Source organism: Podarcis muralis, chromosome 1 (genome assembly GCF_964188315.1).
Source record: "Podarcis muralis chromosome 1, rPodMur119.hap1.1, whole genome shotgun sequence".
NCBI lineage: Eukaryota > Metazoa > Chordata > Lepidosauria > Squamata > Lacertidae > Podarcis > Podarcis muralis.
Window position 1 is genome coordinate 63,701,659 of NC_135655.1, and position 15,196 is coordinate 63,716,854.

The 15,196-nt window shown below is 41.4% G+C and overlaps 1 protein-coding gene across 5 annotated transcripts in view; it reads right to left on the reverse strand.

The window, feature by feature from the left end:
• Positions 1-12,720, reverse strand: part of MPPED2 (metallophosphoesterase domain containing 2) — a 123,804-nt gene extending 111,084 nt beyond the window's left edge. The window contains exons 1-2 of one of the 5 annotated variants that reach the window (XM_028729606.2): positions 12,251-12,719; positions 4,214-4,457 (exon numbers count right to left, since the gene is read on the reverse strand). In XM_028729606.2, the coding sequence (XP_028585439.1) occupies positions 4,214-4,341 (128 nt within the window). In that variant the 5' untranslated portion in view covers positions 4,342-4,457; positions 12,251-12,719. Of the gene's footprint in view, positions 1-4,213; positions 4,458-10,577; positions 10,772-11,600; positions 11,620-11,702; positions 11,723-12,250 lie in introns of those variants that run through there. The other 4 variants (XM_028729635.2, XM_028729626.2, XM_028729616.2 and 1 more) reach the window with 4 other exon arrangements.
• Between the last annotated feature and the right edge of the window lie 2,476 nt (positions 12,721-15,196).

Consider the following 15,196-nt stretch of genomic DNA (forward strand, 5'->3'; position numbering starts at 1 on the left):
GAGGCATCACGTTTTTAATTCACCACATGCTGTAAGTTATTTTGGATAAGGGGAACTGGGGACAAACTAAATACAATGCTAAACACAATAATGTGTGCTTGACATTCATTTACTAAACAGGAATTGCATAATAATAATAAATAAACTTTTATTTCTATCCCACCCTCCCCGGCTGAAGTCGGGCTCAGGGCGGCTAACATCAGTGTATGTGTATATATATATATATATATATAGAGAGAGAGAGAGAGAGAGAGCGCATGGGGAGACCGATACAGATTGGGGCTGCAGTATGGGGAATTACCGCCCCCCCACACACGGTCCCAATCAAGTACATGTATGAAGGCACCCCACTGCTGCTATTTTCCCCAGGAGAAGACTATCATTAGCATCAATTGTAGCTTCCTTCCTTGAGAAAATACCAGCCATAGGTGGCTATCCACATTGGGACCATGGCACAGACAAAATGTTAAATCCCGCCCCTGCTCCCATTCCGGCCCTGCTATGGATGCTGTTCCGTCAACAAAAACAAGCACACAAGAGCCAATCTCATAGTACAGTTTGGTCCTGTGTCTCACAGATTTCAAAATCCAATTATGATTGGGCTGCAGCCGATTTCCTGACTTTCAGTTTGTATTTCAATATACAAGTAGGAGGGTTGTCCAAGGGAAAACAATGTATAATAAGGTGCAGGCTTTCACTGCACTGAGTGCAGATCACGGCACCAAGCTCAATCCAGAACTTTTTGTGTCTGCCATGAGATTAGAGCTGTCTGCAGCAAGGCAACTTAAAACTTACAGTTCTTATGAGCTCACTCACTGTGGACTCTGTACTTACGGAAATAAGCATTGTTAATGAAAGCCTAAGCTCTTTACCCCCCCCCAACCCCCCCCCCCCGCAAATTCTGAAAAAATGAGAGAATAATTTGTGCAAAATAAGCACTTCAATTTGCAAAATAAGAATTTTATTCAGTTGATACAGGGGCAGTCATTTTTAGGCTATCAAGTAATGCCTTGATACTGAAGAACCAAACCCAAAATGTATGTAATGTGGACGAATTTTTATCAACTCTGAACTGTGCTATCTCCCAACTTCACTATCGTCAGGGAACTAAGAAAACATTTTGCAATGTGGTGCTGGACATAGACATAAAAGCTACACATTACTTGCAAACTCATCTAATAAAGCTCTGACAGTCTTACAAAAAAAACCCAGAAACAGCTTTAGAGTGGAATTATTTTGCACAGAAAGCAGGGGGAAATGGATGCTTAACTCTTTAACCACCATCTTTTTTTAACTGAATTCCTCACTCAACTCAACACAGTATCTCCCTCATGGCGTTCCAGTTACACATTTACCTTGCAAAATATGTAATTTATCTTTGTGTGCTTAGCTTTGCAAAGCATTTAACCAGAACTCCACGGAGGAAGGGAGTGCTGTTTAGAAGAGTTAGGAGAGCTGCAGCAGAAAAATATCTAACATGCTTTGAGTTCCAGAAAAACTCAGCCAACACCAACTGTATATAGTACATACATCTTCAGGAAAGTAAAAAGCATCACTGTACCAAATAGTCAGTGAACACCTCAGGATTGAAGTAGCTGGAAGTTGAAATACATAAATGGGGAAGGAAAGACACTGGATCAGAACGCAAGATAATTTCCAAAACCATGTGATATATATATTTGGTCAGAGGAAAGGTGATCTCATTCCTTTTTTTTTTTTTTTTTTTGTAGTTAAACAGTAGAATCCTAGACACTCAAACTAGACTGAGCTTCAGCCTTTCAGGATTATAAATTTTCTTTAGAAAATTTCCCAATCCACAGCATTGATCAGGACAGCTTAACTATATATAGAACAATAATCAATCAACGATGTGAATCTGCATTTCACATAACACCCTGTATCAGAAGGAATTATTAATAATCTCTTAAAGTAAATTATCTTTGTTACAACAGCTAAAGCTTTCCAGTTTCAGAAATGATGGCCTAAAACAGCTGCATGTTCCCAAAATCACAAATACAAAGTCATGGTAAAATATGTTGAATAGCTGTATTGTCCATTTCTGCACAGCAAATGCACCTATGGTCAGATGCAACAATCAGCTAAAAGCGGTTTTCAAAACAACGCTCTGGATTTTTTTCCTGGTTATTTCATCATTGCACAAGCCTTTTCAATCATGCAGAAGGGAAACCATGAAGAGGTTTCTTTTTTAAAAACTGTATTCTCTAACCCTCCCATCAAACACATATAACCCACATCAAACGGCTTTTTAAAATTTACACAGCTTTTAGAGTTTATTGCAATACAAAATGAGAAGATTGTCTTCTTTTGGGGGGGTGTGAAAGAGGGAACAAGAGCCCTGCCAGGTAACAATTCTAACTACATGTTTATCTGGTGCATAATCAAGGCTGCTTTTTAAAAGTGGTTAATATATTTGCATTGGCATTTAACTTTTGTCCTTTTCTCTATGGTTGAAAAAAAAAGCTCACTTTCCATTCTCATTAACAAAGAGTTCTGCATAACTCAAAGGCTGGCACACCTCACTCAGGGCAACAGGAATTGATGGAATTAAAAAACACACAAAAAACCTTTGCCCCCTTATCAGTTATTGAAGAAACATCTAATCTCTTAGAAGTATCTCTCTTCCAACGCTTTCGAATTCTCACTATGCAATGAATAAAAGACCTGACTCACCTTTGGTCAACATGAGGTCAAGAGGTGCCTATTTTGTTTTATAATTTAACTTGTCCTTGAAACCATTAGGGAAAAAGGAGCTTATGTAAAAATTGCCCCTTTTAAAGATCGGACATCACTAGACAATAGGAAGGAAATCTGGAGTTTTAAGTCTTCACTTAGGTCTTAAAACATGTGAGTGTACACATGTACACACACAAACTGTGCCTACACAAGTCCTTCTGTTGTCAGTGTGATCTCACAAGCCACAATAGCAAAACATAGCAGGCTGAGCAGGGAACCTTTTGCTCTGCCTTTGTTGGTTTAAGCTCAGGCTATAAACATTATTTTAATGCAGTATTTGTATTTCTTGGGACTAATAGTTCAGCAGTCTTGAAATCCTTTGTCTTCCTTGTTGTAAGAGGAATGCAGCATGCGGCACACGTTCCCCTTACAACAAGGAGGACAAAGGATTCAGTGATCAGGAGACAATTAGTCCCAATTAGGCCTATTTCGCAGCTGAGTGCAAAGGGTGGGGGAAGGGTGTTCACATTTTCAAGAAATATGTCCCTCTGGCAAGTTCCAGTGAAATCAATAAAGCTACAAGTCTGTTACTAGGCCTGCAGCTCACATACAAAACTGTGCTGAGTTTTACCAAGCCTCTGACATCTGGAGCTCTTTGAACACTATTCTGTCCAATAAACCATGCAACAAATTTTGGATATTTTTTTTGTTGTCACCTAGTTCATAACAGGGATTAACATAACTCTAATAATGCCACACCCACCATCAGTCCAGGGGTAGGTAACATGAACTTTCAGATCACAATTTATACATCCTACAGGCTAACATTTTAACTCTCCCCTTTTTGTTTTTTGAAAACGTTATCACAATAAATGTTAGAAGACTAGCAACAAGTAAAAAGAAGCCCAAATTCTTATTTTTCTACTCTCGTGATTACAAAGTCATCACAACTCTGATATGTTGACCTAATTTTCACTACCAGGAATTAAGGTAAAGGTACCCCTGCCCGTACGGGCCAGTCTTGCCAGACTCTAGGGTTGTGCGCCCATCTCACTCAAGAGGCCGGGGGCCAGCGCTGTCCGCAGACACTTCCGGGTCACGTGGCCAGCGTGACAAGCTGCATCTGGCGAGCCAGCGCAGCACACAGAAACGCCGTTTACCTTCCCGCTAGTAAGCGGTCCCTATTTATCTACTTGCACCCGGGGGTGCTTTCGAACTGCTAGGTTGGCAGGCGCTGGGACCGAGCAATGGGAGCGCACCCCGCCGCGGGGATTCGAACCGCTGACCTGACGATCGGCAAGTCCTAGGCGCTGAGGTTTTACCCACAGCGCCACCCGCCAACTTTGATTTGGATTCCAGAAAGTATGCATAATTGCAAGCAAATTACGCAACTCAATTACAGCAAAATATATGGTTGTTTCACACCTTGATATAACAGCAAGGTGGCACTTAATTCTGAACAAGTTTTCCATCTGTAACTTCCACTACATGAAGTTCAAAAATCAATAATAGTACTTACATGTGTACATGGGGAGGCTGGAACCTGCTCTGGTTAATGTTGTAGTGTGTGAACGCCTGGGTTGGATTTGAGCTGTATTCATCCACAGAAATGGTAACTTTCCCTTGTGAAGGAATTCCATGAGCCATCCTTTCTCTTTATAGACATGAGCAACTTACAACTTTCCAGAACAAAAGATGGGAGTGGGCATTGTGTTTCAGCCAACGACAGAAGCCAAATATCTCCTCATGAGCTCTGCAGACTTCTGGAAAAACAGAACAGTACAGAGATATTGATCAATTTGTAATGAGGGTTTTGATTTCAGCCTAGCCTGTGATGGTTTCCTATGGAAATATGTATTGATCCATTCCTAATAACACTAGCGTGTACAACTAAAAGTAAACTCATTCTCTGAGCCTAGCTCTTAATGTACCTGAAATGACACAATCCACATACAAAAAGGAGGTATCAGCCCATCCGGGGAAACTCCTTGGTTAGCCAAAGTAAAGAAAAATCTTAAAGACAAAATCTGAAAGGTGGGAGACCTCCAAAAACACCCCCTTAAGGAATGCTGGCTGACTGCTGGGAAGCGGGTATGGAAAGCCGCTGGTGAAGGACAATATAATGGAGTATCTTGGGAAAGGGTATGGCTGGCTGCTGGAACCCTGAACAGTAGCAGTCCACAGGGCTACATATTGTTTCAGGTTCAACTTGTTATACCCACATGGTATGCTGTCGTCATGCTTAAAGTACTTTATGACAGTATTTCTATGACGTTTGGAGGACAACACTGGCACCAAGTCTCCCTCTCCGACAAAGAAGACAGAGTTCTGACACCAGATATGGAGATTCAATGCCAATGCCACTGCAGAAGCGTCTACAGCCCTGGCCCAATCAATGTTGGCGCTCCAGCTTCAGTAGGAACATGGTAAGCGGTGAGCTGGGGAGGTTCAAGGATGTGCCAGGGAAGGTCTGGGAAATGGCTTAGATCCAAAGTGATTCCACTTCCCTGACATGCAGCCAGGGATTTGGAGACTAACTCAAGAACCTGCAAAACAGACAGATGTGCAAGAGTTCTCCTCCAACCACACATCTGCTCTGCACAGTTAAACCACCCTCAGATTACACTTGCACACAGTAATCTTAGGAATTTTAGAAGGCTCAGAGGACTTTTACTTTAAATTAAAAATATCAACCTCTTCATAAATGCAAAGAAATGTAATTGCAACTGTAAACATTTTTGATATTTTTCTAAACTCACAAACTTGAACGTCTTTGGTCCAACATTCTCTCATTCCTACCCCTCCTCCCCTCTCACCCTTCCTCCAAACATGCATACAGTTGTTTTGTTGGTTCTCCTAACCCACCATAAAAGACAGCTCATCTAACATTTCCATGATACAAAACAAAAAGATTCACCAATTCATTTATAAGTACTGTTTTTCTTAAATTTAAAAATGATATTTTAGCAGCATTGCAACATATCCACAACCCAAATTTTACAAGGTCAATGCTCAAGCAACAGGGGATATTTTACTCTCAGTAGGACATGATGGAGCTGGTACAGGCAGTGCTTTTTTTCCTGGGGGGACACAGGGGGACGCATATCCCTAAACATTTTGTGAGTCTAAGTTTGGCCTCATTGAGGGGCAGTATTTCAATATGAGTAGGAAAATGAGAGGACCCCTAAACATTTTTTTAGGGAAAAACCACACTGGATAAAGGTATAGAAAAGGACAACCAAAACGATCAAGTTGTTCAAGCAGTTTCTTGACAAGAAAAGGTTAAAGAGAATAAGAGTTTTCTTGTTTAGGAAAAAGAAACACTATTGATGTTCACAGGAAAGAAGTTTATAATGTTATGAACAACATAAAAGTAGTTAAGAGGTGTATTACAATACTAGAATCAGGCTCATTCAAAAATATTCACTGGTCCTGGGGTTAAGGCTTGCCAAAATTATGCATTCTAAATGCAGTGAATAACTAATGCATGATAGCTGAGGGTGTATTGTTGTTGTTTGTTATTATAGTGTACGTTTTTGGGGTTTTATATTGTAAGCTGCCCTGTGATCTTCAGATGAAGGGCTGTATAGAGGTAAATAAATAAACAGCACATGTATATTCAGAGGCAGTATAGCTCTAAACGCAGAGACAAACAAACAAGGTATAACAATGGTTATGAGTATCCGTAAGCATCTAGCAACCCATTCATGGTTACAAAATACTGGAAAAGATGGGCCTAGAGATGGTTCATCCATCAGGCCAATCCATATGGCCTAAACTAAAGAATGGGAGCTACAGGAGAAAGATTGCTTTCTACTATTGTGTATACCCTATCATTCCTAAATTTCCTTTCATTATTTAAGCCAAAGAAATGTATAAAAAAGCAGAAATGGACAGTTCTTTATACTCAAAATCAATTATAATTTATTACTGTGAGTTATACACTTCCATTATTTAACATAACCCACATGTTGTAGCCATTTGCTTCATTCCTTCACTAAATATTATTCTGGCCAAAAAATTAGTAAATGTCTGCTAGCCCTTTTGAATGTTTCAGCCATGAAGGGGCAACTCAAGTAGGAAAGAGCTGTGGATATGCCCCTTGAATGTCGTCGTCCTCACACAGATCCTTTGAGCTTTCCCATGTTCTAGGGTAACTTTTGCATCGGGGGCCTTTTCTACTTGTGAAGGCTAACTAAGAGCTCTGGAAGATCAGGATTCTTTTTTACACTGGAAGTTCCACCAACAGAAAAGTCTCCCCCCCCCCCCACACACACACTTGAAGAATTTATACTAGAACACAGGGAAGCAGACAGGATGCATACAATGATAAAGGGCTAAAGGAATAACCCTACAACACTTTTCTGCTTGTGTTGCCTCTTCACTGTTGTGGCACCAGAAGAGTTGTGAAGCACTTCTAATCCTTCCATTATGTCAAACTGCTTTCTGCGTTTGAAATCTCTCAAAATAATTCTGATTAAGTCTTCATCCAAAAAACCCCTGCTATTCTAATGCACTCTGTGAGCACCTTCATTAAGTCACCAATTTCCCTGCTATTCCCTGGTGAGGTTGATGGACTTCCTTCCATTCCCTAACATTGACACAAATGTTTAAATCCAGACTTGCCATTAGAAAAAAGTAGTTACGCAGTCTTCAAGTATGTGCTCATGATAAACTGCAGGCGAACAGACTGAGCACAAACTTGGAAAGCAAAACTTGTAATTCCCACTCTTAACATTTTAATACCAAAAAGATCTGAAATGGTTCAAGAAAGGTTCTCCCCCCCCCCCCCCAGATTTTGGTCATGATCCACCTTCTAGGGTATGTTTAAATCCAAACAGATAAATCGTTCTGCATTCTGAGGAATACCAAAAAAGGTAACACTTAACATTCATATACCGGTACTTGCTGTTCCTATAAATTAGGTGCTTCCTAAAATTGACACAGAAGTATAGAAAACCAGTCTTTGTATTTACAATCAGCTATGCTACATAGCTGATTGCTACATAGCGGTGCTGCATTGTTTCTAAATAAAAATAGGACTTGCTAGATGTAAAATCAAATATCTGGAGCCTCTACATTGCACCAGTATTAAGATATGAACTGTAAAACCTGGTTCAGCACAAAATTCCACATAATGCCTTCCAAATAGCAGATGGCCTGCCATAGGCGATTTATTTTATTATTTTACAACCTCAGGCCTACATAGGCTTCCATATGTTAAGCAGGTTACGGAACCACACAACTTCCTTTTTCAAGAATCAGGGTATTTCTTCATTTTGCATATCGGAAAAAGCAAGCAGGGAGAGAGCTAAGACCCCATCAAGTGGATCTTGACCAAAATCTTTAGTATATTTCGCAGAAGGTATTCTTGGTCTTTGTCTCAAATTATTCGCTGGTTATATATATGTATATATAGGCATGGAGGACAAAATCGCTACAATTTGCTACATCGAATCTTTGCCCAGTTTGCAGTGTAAGATAACTGCCTACAAATTGTAATGAAGGAGCTTCCATACCAACTTTGCAGCTGTTTCCTTAATTTCCCCCACAATTATATTTTACTGTTATTTTGCATAACAGTAAAACACAACACCTGCTTCCAATTGCAATTCTGTTGTGCAGACTGTAATTCTCTTTTGAGATACTAACTATGAAGACAGTGTGCAGTGTGGAACTGCATAATTGCACTGCACTGAAAAGTAAATACAAATGAAAACATCTTCCTGTTAGAGAAATGACTGTCATTAAAAAGAATGTTAACCCTGAGAGCTTAGGGATTGGGGGAAAAGAACACATTTTGTATTGTTAGAGTTTTAGTCATTAGTTTTAGGTAGCAGTATTGAAATGGCATGGCCCACCACTCCCTCCCCACAAAAGCAGATTCTATTGAGTATAACTAATAAACACAATATCATTATTTTTCTGTTTTTTTCGAAAAGACAAGCAACTATATTTTAATTAATTTAGTGCAGCCAAAAGGCAGTATTTTATATTCTGTAGCCCACAAAACTCAAGGGGAAAGAAATCAAACTTGCTGAGGAGAATAGTGTATACAGCCCAACCCATGATGTGTTGTACAATATTCAAAACTTTAGCTATGAGAAAAACATTGAGCTAACTCAAAGTCAAAGCAGAATATTGGTAGGCAAACAAGAAATCCTCATTCAGTTTCTCTAAGATTTTTTAAATTAAATATTTCTTTATTTAAATTTTCAAGTATGTATACAAAGAAAACACACACAAGCCAATATAAAAGTGAGCAAAATATTACATTTCTAATTCTGGGGGTCTTCTTGTATTAAAACGTGGCAAATTTACACCAATGGCTTTTAAAATGTCAATCAGTGACTATCAAACTAGTAAATAAAGGTCACATATTATGTCTGAGCAGGCTGATCTTAGTTTCATTTCCCTTTCATTCTTTTCCAGTGCAAAACAGCTTTCATATTAGAAGTGTCTGATTGTGATCTGCTTTAATGAGGAGCTCTTTGAAGAAAATGTAAGGCAGGGCCCAAGTACTTCAAAACTTTCACTAACAAATTTATTAGCCTCCCTGTGAGGACTATAGTTCTTCCCTCCCATTGACACCAGTCATTAAGAAGATGGTGCATCCACGGTGGAATAATAAGGGGGGGGGGTCTACACTGTTAAGCAACTTACAGCTAATTTTAATGCTAGAATTATGCCAACAGAAGAACTAGCAAAGTGCCATCTTATATTATGTAATCCTGAAAAACTCAGGGGGCAGCCTGTGAATAATGTAAGCACTGGTTGTGCAGTTGGTATGCTTCCACAATGGAGAAATGTCACAAAGGCATTGAATCTGCTGATTTGATTTGAAGTCCATAAAAGACACAAAAGCAGGGCATTTATATGCACTGTATATAACCATTTTTGTCTCAGAATAATAATAAAAAATGGCAAGTATTTCTGGCATTACCAGGTCACCAGTTTTTATAACATTGCTATAAACATGCACATTAAATGGAAGAAAATTAATAATCACACTCACAATTTGCACAGATGTAAAGAGAACAAATACTATTTGATGAAGAGAGAACCCACTATTTTACTCCATCATTTGGAATATTAATTCCCATTGACTTTAGACTGGCTTTAGTTGAAACAAGTATGGAAATTCCTTAAGAATTAGAAATAAGGGGGAAGAGTTAAATAAGATACTGATGCTAACACTTCCTTCAAGATTCATATTCAATCTTTGCTATTCTCACTTTGATTAAACTACACTCAATGTGCAATCATTTACTCAGAAGTAAGTTCCACTGTTTTCAGCGGAGCTTACTCTCTGGTAAGTAAATTCAAGAATTTAAATCCATAAAGTCTTCAAGAAGTTACTCATGTAGGTGTCTGTTTAATACTTTCCTATAGCTTCTTCTAGCATAAGTTTATCCAATCACTGCAAACTATATACAAGGCAGAACAAGATCCCCGTTTATACTCAACATTCCAGCAAACAGTGCATATATTTTTAATTTAACTATAACTCATTATCCATTCTGCTCCTATCTCCAGGTAGGCTTTTTCATTTTCTTTTCCTTTCTGAAGAGGGGTGCATAAAAGTTGTATATCAAATGAATGTTGGAAAGATAAAATCTTATCCCCAACACATGGACTGATAAATGAAACCAAACCTGTTTTCCATTCATAAAAAAACCTGATGGCACACATACAGAAAGATGGAGAAAGAGAGAAAAGAATCCGTGTGGACCCTTTCTTCTTACAGATGAAATCCTTAGAACAAACTCCATCCCTCGGTTGAAATGATCCATTTCCCAAGGCACCTTCAGTTCAAAGGTGCACAGCAGCAAACAGGAACAATAAAAAACAACAACAACCAGGTACCAGTTTGCACACACTACCTCCTCGTGGCAGTCAGTCCGTGCCCATCTAAGCGGTGCTGGGCACACTTTCTCCCCCCTTCTCTCTGGGCAACTCTCCCGGAGAGGTGGCAGCACTCCTCTGAATCCACGCTGCGTGTTGGGTCTGCTTCCTCTCTGCCTCTCTCATTCCCTCTTTCCCCAGTGCTCGGAATGATTGATCACAATCAGCGGCCAATAGCTCTGACACCGCACCATCCTGGCTCTCCCCCCCCTTTTCCCAACGTCACTCATCCCAACCGATCTCCCCCTTTGCCACTCAAGCTGGCATTCTAACCTAGCTCAAATGCATTCAAACTCTCCCTCGGAAAGCTCCACATTTTTACAACTGCTTCATTGTTGTCGTCCGTCCCCCCCCCTTTCCAGATCCCCCCCCCTTTTTATGTGCATGGTTAAAGTTTTCATCCTCTTTTCTCTACAATAGCTGTAACACACACACCCCGCATACAACATACACCGCTTCTTCTCGTTCACATTTCGCACTCAAACTACAATACCTAACAGGAGGTGGGTTGCTTTTAGCGGGGGGGGGGGGAGGAGAGGGGAAACTACAAAATCATGCAGCAAGCCGGGTGGGGCGGTAAATTTACAACTCGTGGGTGATTTCATATTTTTCTTCTTTCCAGCCTCCCCCCCTTTTTTTTTCACCCCACCCCAATAAAAATGTCGAAAGGTTTCCAAGTGCCCTTAGGCCTCGGGGGTCATTGATTTCCAAGCCTGTTGTGAAGCGAGAAGGGGGAGAGAAAGAGAGAAACGGAGCCGCCTTGCATGTGAAAGAGGCATGGGGAAACTCCAGCTCTTGAATAGTAAAGAAACCCATTTGCAATCGTTACTCCCCCCCCCCTCTCCTTTTCTTTTGCCTTGGGAAAGGGGTGGGTAGGTGAGAAAATGCAGAGAATAAGGCAAAGGGGGGGATGAGAAACACGTTTCTGTCCCCCCCCCCCGTCCCCACACCTTCCTCCTCCCCGCCAGCCCCACGTTTCAGTTTTTCCACACTAACTGTACTTTGCATTTCACTCCCTCGATCTGCCGCCTCGCCTCGCTCTCTCTCTCTCGCGCGCAGCACAATGCTCCCTTTGGCCTACCCTCCCCCGGTCGTGCTCTTACATTATAACCCCGATCACCCGAGACTCTCTAGTAAACAGCCAGCGAATTAATCTCCGCTGCCAAATCTATTCCCCAGCCGCCGCCGCGCCCCCCCCCCCACACTCCGCAAGACAAGAAATTAACGCAAAAGCGGGGAGGGGGGCAGAAGAAGGAGGAGGAGAAAGGTGGGGAGCACTAGAAGCACCGGGGTTGAGGGGGGGGGGTGGAGAGAGGAAGAGAGGAGGAAGAGAAACAGACACCCGCGCAGAAATTAGCCTTCCTTCTGAAACAACAATTTATAATAAAATCACAATCATAACAATCCAGCTCTCTGCCCGCGATCGCTTTGGCGAGTGGCAAATCAGCAGCCCGTTTGAATCTGATTATTGTTTGCCCTCTCTGATCCCCTTGTACTTGTACATGACAAGGCACCTCTAACCCATGGCTTTGTGTTTTGTTATTAGGAATTTTCTCCCTCTCGCTCCCCCTTTCTCTCTCTCTCTTGGTCCTTCTTCTTCTTCCATCTGATCCCTCTCTCCCCTTCTCTCTGCTCGGGGCGGATGATTTACCTTCTCTCCCTCTTTTTTTATTTTTCCTGGATGTTGATGTGTGTTCCTAGGGATGCCTTCAGTGCTGGGGAAGGAGCCGATCCATGAGGAGGAGGGGAGGAGGAGGCGGATGGTGCCGCGGAGCTGTGTTGCGAGAGGGCGAAAGAGCGAGGAAAGGCTTTGCTAAAGGTTGACGGCTGGTGCAAGGCAGGGCAGACACCTTCGACCCCCGAGGGTCCCCGGAGTGGAAAGGAGAGAGGCGGACGCAGGCAGAAGGAAGGAAGGAAGGAAGGAAGGAAGGAGGGAAGGGGAAGGGAGGAAGGAAGAAAAGGGAGAAGGAGAGCAGCCGCGATCTGGGCTGGAGAGCGAGAAAGAGAAAGAGGGAGAGAGGGAGAAATGAAGGGGGAGAGAAGGAGGAAGAGAGCGGAGGAGTGCAGTGAGTAAGGACTGCCACTGGGGTCAGGGAGCAGAGCACCAGGAAACAGGGCGGCCAAGGCGCTCGCCTCTCTCTCTCTCTCTCTCACACACACACACAGCCACACAGGCATAGGCTGCCAGCTCCTCCTTGCTGCTGCTGCTTACTTCACTCTCTTCTCTCTCCCCCCCCCCACCCCGCAACCTCAAGCCAAAAAGGAAGGCTAAGGAGGGAGAGCATCCCCTGCCAAATCGCAGCAAATCTCTTGCCCTCCCCTGAAAGATTAAATGGAAGAGGAATGCTGGGTCACGGGAGACCTAAGGCACTGTATGCTGGAGTGCCCTGCAAATCCTGAGTATTGTATTCCTCAATTTCTTCAAGCCTTGTGTCATCATCATGGTCATTAGTATAGGGGGTTGTTTTCCTCTTTTTAAAGAAAGAAACGAGGCACCACCCCCCCCAAAAAAGGTTTCACGATAAAGGGGTAAAAAATTAAGATTAGGTGATGGCGAAATTAACATACAGTACATCAAGCCTAAATAAATGTATGTAAGAGATTATGGGAGTTCCATCTCACCGACACCATCAATGCATCTATATGAAGATAAGTCCCTTTGACTCTGTATGTCTGGGGTGTACAAATTCAAGGAGGTGTGCACCCCATTTGTTTTATAATAATAATAAAACAAACGAGAGCTGTAGCACTTCCACAAAACCCAAGCAGTTGAATAAAATGGAACAGAAAGGTTATTACTAGGATTAACTACAAAGCATGAGGAACCTTTTGAGTGTGAGGAAGGGGGGGGGGCGGAACCACCTGTAATAACTATTGTATCTCCCTCTTTTTTAAAAATTGTCTCATTGCTGAAGCAGGAGAAAATTTCCAATGTTTTTTTTCTGCAGAACAATTTGCAGTACGATCCTGCTGAGCGTATCAGTCAGAAGTAAGTCCTATGTTCAAAGGGGCTCACATCCAGTTAGGATTGCAACCTAAATCTAATTTGTTGGGGAGCGGGGGACAGAATCAGTCAAATCTGGAAAAGAATGAGGAATATCGAATCATAGAATTGTACAGTTGGAAGAGACTTCTATGGTCACCTTGTCCAACCCACTGCAACGCAGCGCAGGTCACAATAAGTGAGCAGGGCAAAGCAACCCAAAACCATTTAAAAGCAATGAAGAGAAAATAACATTTAAACTTATTGAACTATGTTAATTGGGTGAGACATAGTATCACGCCCCCACCCCAATACAACCAGAAACACTTCGTGCTAACTTTGTATTTCATAAAAATTTCCAGGGGGGTGCATATATTTCTGATTGTGAGGATATAATGGGAGAAAGCCTCTGAGAAGGAATGGGGAGGGGAATACTCTCACGTGTGCAAAACTAAATCATATTGTAATATAACGTTCAAACTAGGCCAGCTAATTATTTTTTCCGAAAGAGTCGAACACGGTTTGAACACATTCAGTTTTTCCTGTTGCTAACCTGATTTTTCAGTTTTTTGTTGTTTTCAAAACCTATTTGCACAGATGTGATAGTGGTACTAAAAAGTGATTGTGTACTCAGTGATCTAAATGTCTCCAGAGCTACTTTCTATACTCTAAAATCTATTACCTTTCTCTAACTATAATGTGACATCAAAAAGTATTACTCTGTCTCAAAAACTCCCCCCCCGACTAATAGTTAATTTTACATTTTCATACATTTGTTCCTCATATATTTTGCAATAATTTAAAAAGGAGGAAACACTGCCCTGCTAAGAACTATGCACAATACTCATGACAAGTAAAGGGAGATTTAAGTTAAGAAAATTTAACTTAACAAATGTAACTTAACAAAATTTATGGATGGTTAAGGTAAAGTGCCAGGTAGTCCACTAAATTAATAAGATATCCGCAAACAATTTCATCTGTAAGCAAAACCAAGCTTTGTTGAAATAATTAGCAGAAATGTCCTGCAGAAAAAGCACTGTAAAATAAAATAAAAAAATCTCCCCATTGTGGTTGTTTTAATATAAAAAGCTTTGCATCCAGCTCTTCTTGTAGAAGTGGGATGAACCTCTGCTCTCCTTTAGAGTCCCATGTGCCCTCAAAATTGGGTCTAGGGGTTTGGGGGACTGCCCTATAGTTTTAGTTGTAATTGTGAGCCTTCTTGACCCCATTAGACCCCATTAGGCCAAAAGTGTGGAAGCAATCATCTAGATTTCTTAATCCAGCAGGATGTATGTACACACACTAACACCACCACCAGTACACACACACACACACACACACACACACACACACGAAATAAATTGTAACAATGCAATCATATTGTTCCGGAAAAATCTAGGTGCAAGACTGCTCAGCCACCCAGCTTGTTGGGCAGATCCCTGCGGAATAAAGGAAGGAGTCCAGCCACCAACCAGAGCAAATAGCTGTAGACCAAAGCTTGTTGCGCAACAGGTTCAAAGAGGAATTTTGAACCCCAAGGATGGGGTGACAAGGACTTTTAAAAGTTTCTATCTTATCCCAGCATACAGTTCATTAAGCATCATCACTACATCT